The following is a 5,884-nucleotide window of genomic DNA, read 5'->3' as shown; positions in this document are numbered from 1 at the left end:
TTCAAAGTATTGCCTTTGCATCTGAAATCTATGGAAAACCCACAAAACCAGCAGGCATATAATAAGAAGGTTTACTAGGTTAGCTCTTTTAGAAAGCATGTTTTCATGGGGGAGGAGAGGATTTTTTTTTTTTTTTTGTCACCTTCACATGAATATTGTGTTCACTTTCTGTCATGTAGAAAGGCATCTAGAGTTGGCTAAAGTGAAAACTTTATCCATATTTAAGAAAAAACAATAAAAACTATATTTGAAATGTACTTTAAAGTATATTTATAGTATAAGTATATTCAAAGTCCAAAAAGTTATGTATTCTGTGTGTACTCTGTGTGAATGCATACTAATTTAGCGATTTTGAAGAAAAACTGTTTACAAAAACTTTTCAGAACACTTACAACAGGCAAGAATTCCATCTGGATCACAAGATAAAGTTTCAGTTCCTGATTCTGGACCAGAAATGGCTGAATCTCAGGTGGCTGTGGCTCCTGTGGTAATGTCAAAGTTGTCTGTTAAAGCACCTGAGTTTTATCCATCAGGATACTACCAGAACTTCAATCAGAACTTTGCAGTGAGTGTTTACCTTCTCTTCTTAGTATACACCAATTTACTTATATTCAAATTAACAATGTTTTCTTGAGATCTTGTGTATCAGATAATTCAAATGCTGCATTTGCTGAAGAGATTCCAAAAATTCAGATTATAACCTCCAGAGACACAGGCAGAATGTTAAGTGATAATGAGTGAATATTATGGTGTATGTGAGAGCCTTTAGTGTGGGATGTTTTGCTAAAGCTTGCTGCAGATAACCGCATTCCTTGTTGATTACCCCAAGCATTGATTACACCCATCATCACCGTAAGCTCTCTTTTTGATGACTGCCTCTGTTGTAGTTACATATGCACTGCAATTTAAGTAAAAGCTTAGCTGCACTTTTATTCAGACTTCACAGGTTTTTGAAGCAAGTGTGGGAGAAAGCTTGAACTTAAGCTTTTCTAAACACAGGATTTACCTTTCCTAAATTTACTGTCATGGGTATGATTGACTATGACTGCCTAACTTTATGTACCATCATGTGTCTTTTAATTCCTTCAGTGATGTGATATGTCACCAAAGGGCAAAAAAGTAGGGTTGGGCTCATTCCTAGCAATTAACCTACCCGCATACCTAATATGAAATATATTTGCAACCAGACTAAGGGTAATCTCAGATAATATTGTAGATTCGTCACACAATAAAAGTTGGTACTTCTTATTTTCTACTCCTCTCGTCTTCCATGTCATTGCTACAGTAATTCTACTCCAGGAAAGATCTATGTGAATTCTTGGAATATCCTTTTGTTATGCAAGCAGACAAACTCTGGTACTATATATAAATAGGTGGGAACTAATACTTTTACAAATACAATCAAGTGATAATAAACAATTATACTGAAACAAATAGTTTTTGAATAACTTACAGAAAAATACTTGATTTGAATGCTAAACATGGTGGTTTGGTGTTTTGAAGTTTTTTCCTGACCAGTAAAATAGATGTTATATGGATCTTACCAGCTTTGCCAGCTTACTAAATAAAATTGCTGTCCTGGATAATACAAGCCCGTAGCCGATATACAACTGTTGACAAATGCCAGTACAAACATGTTTCAGTGAATGGATAATGTTGGGGAAAAAATACTACTTTGCCCCAGTACACATTTTCTATAAATAAAGAAAAAAAAAAAAGCCATTTGGAATGGCATGGGTGTGCATACATATAACTACAAAGTTTTGAGGCCAGCTGTGTTGCAAAAGCATACAAGCGTGTGGGAGTTCCTGTTTGCTGTGTTGTAGGAATATGCTACGAATATAAGTGACTCATCTATTAATGAAAATAAATCTTAAAATGCTTGCAAAACCTAGAATGCTTATTTGGAAGTATGGTGCAGGGACTTAATCAGAGTATACTAGACATAGTATAGTGATGTTTCAGACTTGTTAATCCTTTACTATTACAAAGTTTGGGTGTTGTGGTTTGTTGGGTTTTTTTTAAAGGCACGATTTCATGAACTGGGTCCACCTGCAATAAAAATAAGGAATTTAGCTCACTTTACCATTACATGGATGTCATGGTTTAACCCCAGCTGGCAACTAGGACCACACAGCTGTTCATTCCCCACCACCTGGAGAAGAGGGAGAAAAAGGAGGAAAAGCAGCTCGTGGGTTGAGATAAAGACAGATTAATAGAACAGTAATGGAAGATAAAATAATAATATTAATGGTAAAAGAATATACAAAATAAAGTGATGCAATGCAATTGCTCTCACCACCCAATGATTGATTGCCCAGCCAGTCCCAAGCAGTGACTGTGGATTCCTGCTTTTTTTTAACCCCCATTTATATACCGAGCATGACATACATGGTATGGTATATTCCTTTGGCCAGCTTGTCCTGTCTATGCTCTCTCTCAGCTTCTGTGGGAAGCTGAAATAGTCCTTGACTTAATATAAGCCTTGCTTAGCAACAACTAAACCAATATGTTTTATTAACATTATTCTCATACTAAATCCAAAACACAGCAGCTGCTAGGAAGAAAATTAACTATCCCAGTTGAAACTAGGACAACAGATTTTCAACACGAGTTTTAAAATTCGAATCAAAACAAAGTGTTGACAAACTTCTGTTTTTCTGACTTAGATTTAATACTTCTTAGCTTTAATTTATAATGTTCCCTGGAATTTTTAGATCTGAAAGCTCACATTGGTTTTGCTATTTATTAAGCATTTATTGTTTTAAAAATAATGTGTTGATTTTTTTTGTTTGATGGTACATTACTGTAATTACTATGTATGTCCATATAACACTTGATTATTAGATTATTTAGTCTCCAGTTAATTCTAATACTCAAAACTATCAGTTACCTATGAAGATACTTTAAGGGGTACAGCATCCAAGGCATACTAGAATTTTCAGAAAAACTTTACCAGGATTTTGGGGGGGGGAAAGACCTCTATGGGATTCTCTGTTTGCACGCAGCTGTCCATCCCATAGGAAGTTGTGGATGTCTGCAGTAGAATTGGTGACTAGATTTAGGTTTGAATTGCCAGTAGGAAATGTCAGACTTGTTTTCTGGCATGGGTATATGATAATAATATGGCTGTCACACCATCAGAAGGGTATAATGTTCTCACTTCATTTTAGGAGTGAGATTTGTATTATCTTAGGTGGAATCTCCCCCTACCTTTTTTTTTTTTTTTTTTCTTCAACTAATTTCCAAAAGAAGGCGAAGCAGCCTCAGTGGTGGGTTTTATACTTTTAGCCAAGCATGAGGATGCCACTTAACCTCATACAATGTGAATAGGTGATTTTGTCTGTGCAACAGTCTTTGTACTTAATTTTGCAATAACTTTATTGTAAACTTGTTGAGTATGTATAATCTGAAGGGGGGGGGGGGGAGCTTATTCTTAAGAAGTCTGAAGAAATCAAATAAACGATAAATTATTGGTGATGAAGTTCCTAAGTGGAAACATTGTGAATACTTCTTGGGTATAGGAAAGTGGTAATTAGCACATCTACTGAAATAGATTTGGCTCATGGATCTTTTCTATAGACTTTGGGGGGTTTTTTATCTTTTATGTAAATCAGAGGGATTTTAGTACTTATCTCTTTCATTGTTATGTCTTTAAACTCTTGAACTGATTCTTAGTAGAAGAGAGGCAAATCTATTACCTTTAAGTTAGTGACTCTTGAGTTTTCGTTGTGAATAATCCAGGATACAGTCCTATAGCTATCAAACATAAAGGAGAAAGATTAGACAGTGTTGGCCTGACTGAGAAATCGTTGGAATTAATGGAAAAATTCTAGTTGACTTTAATGGCTTTGAATCATAAATTTGCAATGAATGTGTAAGCTTATAGCTTCCTGTTAGCCAACTACTGTTTAAAAATAACCAAGAGGAATTTGCTTTACTTTCACTTAGTTGATATAGTACGTGGTGCTCTCTTTTCTGTTAAATCTTAAAATCTGCCAGTGAGACACATGAGTGGTTTATGTCTAGAAGTTACTGGACTAAATCTAATTAATTTTTAAAGTATCGTTTTTTACTAATTTAGCAATATATAACATATAATAATGTTGAATTATTAATTTTTCTCTCCCGTTTGTTCTGTTTCCTAGCATAGTTACTAAAACCTAGACTGCCTTTGGAGTTGCATATTTAGTATAGGTAGATGAATGTGGAGCTGAGTTTAGCCTCTGTGTTTAGCCTTTTAATTACAAAATGGGAAGAGGAGTATGAATACAGGGCCACCAATATACCAAATGGGATTGGAGCCGCTTCCAGAACAAGGATGTTTTCCTCCAAGATTGAATTTTTATCAGGTGGGGATGAGAGAAAGATACCTTCCTCACTGCTAAATGAGGATCTCATAACAACCTGATTGCTGTCAGAAAGAGCAGCTTCTTTTACTAGCTACAGCAATTGCATCCCCTACAACCTGGCTGGATAGTTTTCAAACGGGTTGTTTGAAGAGATGCTGGTTCAGCTGTATGTGATGAAGCTGCAGTTGTTGCACAATAATGTTATCCTTATGTGGAACAAAATAATTTATCTTTATTATACAGAACTCTTACTGGGCTGTTTGAAATTTCCTAGTAAAAGTTGATTTCCTTTAGAGAAATAGAATATTTAGCAAGCTACACAGAGGCCTGTTAGCTTTTATTCTTTGGCTTCGTAAGCTCTGAACTGTTAGAATCGTAGAATAACATAGGTTGGAAAGGACCTCTGAAATTCCTCTGGTCCAATCCCCAACTCAAAGCAACACCAACTTGGATCAGGTGGTTGAAGGTTTTATCCTTATGAGTAGTAAGGATTTGTCACCATTTCCTTAAACCCTTTTTTTTTTCCCTTCCTGTTTTTGGTGGACCACATTAAGTAACTTCGTATTCAGTATTATTCACTGGGAAAATATTCTACTTAATCATCATATGAAATTTCTCTAGTTTTTTCTTCTATTATATTGGTGTCCCTCATTAGCTTAAGTTGCATACCCTTACGACATGGGACTTTGAAGAATTTTGGCAAATCTGCATATTCCCCCCCCCCCCCCCTACATTCTTCACAGGTTGTTAAATTAATGTCAGTACTTGATTTTCAGCAATGTCTATCTGTCTTTCTCCACAGTTCGTATTCAGGGCTTTTATCTTTCACAGATCCATGTTGCTTCACAGTAGAGAGATTGAGGCATTTTGAAGACAGAATGTACTTGTTAGTTTGTTAGTTAATCTTGTACCTGACTTGGCAAACTGATGTCTTTTTAATTTGTCTTTTGATGTGTTTTGCTGGGAGACCCTTATCTCTATAAAAACATGTTACTTAGTTCTTAAGATGATAGGACTACTGGAGCTTTCTGATGCATTGATCTCTAAAAATGTTTAAGTGAACTGTTTCATAAAGATCGCTATCAAGTATGCAGAGCATCAGGAGTTACTCAAGACTAAGGGCTATATGGTTACTTCTGGAGATAGTAAGTGTAACAACAATTTTAGGTTCCTTTTAAATAACTGGTATATTCTTTCACTGCTATAGGTTTCTTCCTTTGAAGATGGATATGATGGCTATCTGACTTTGACAGAATATGTACAAGACTTCCTAAATCACCTAACCGAGCAACCAGGTTGTTTTGAAACTGAAATAGAGCAGTTTGCTGAAACACTGAATGGCTGGGTCACTGCAGATGAAACTTTGCAAGAACTTGTTGAACTCGTATATCAGCAGGTAGCCTGTGTATTCTGTCTTATAACATGGATGTTATGCCTCTGTTACCTAGTGTCTAAGATAAATAATACTAGTAAGCCTGTTATATCATTGTACCTATGTAGTATTTTAATGGTTTGAATTTTTCTTTTTAGAC

At 35.5% G+C, this 5,884-nt stretch overlaps 1 protein-coding gene across 1 annotated transcript in view; it reads left to right on the top strand.

Annotated features, from left to right (window-relative positions):
* The first annotated feature begins 382 nt into the window (after nucleotides 1-382).
* The window catches only part of LOC104282467 (polyadenylate-binding protein-interacting protein 1-like), a 19,312-nt gene continuing 13,810 nt past the window's right edge, over nucleotides 383-5,884 (top strand). Inside the window, exons 1-2 of the mRNA XM_009880560.1 lie at nucleotides 383-565; nucleotides 5,560-5,748. Of these exons, the coding sequence (XP_009878862.1) occupies nucleotides 455-565; nucleotides 5,560-5,748 (300 nt within the window). The 5' untranslated portion in view covers nucleotides 383-454. The remainder of the gene's footprint in view (nucleotides 566-5,559; nucleotides 5,749-5,884) is intronic.

This window comes from Charadrius vociferus, unplaced genomic scaffold, assembly GCF_000708025.1.
Source record: "Charadrius vociferus isolate BGI_N301 unplaced genomic scaffold, ASM70802v2 scaffold813, whole genome shotgun sequence".
NCBI classification, from domain to species: Eukaryota; Metazoa; Chordata; class Aves; order Charadriiformes; family Charadriidae; genus Charadrius; species Charadrius vociferus.
Note: the sequence above shows the minus strand (reverse complement) of the source record. Positions and strands in the feature narration are given on the sequence as shown.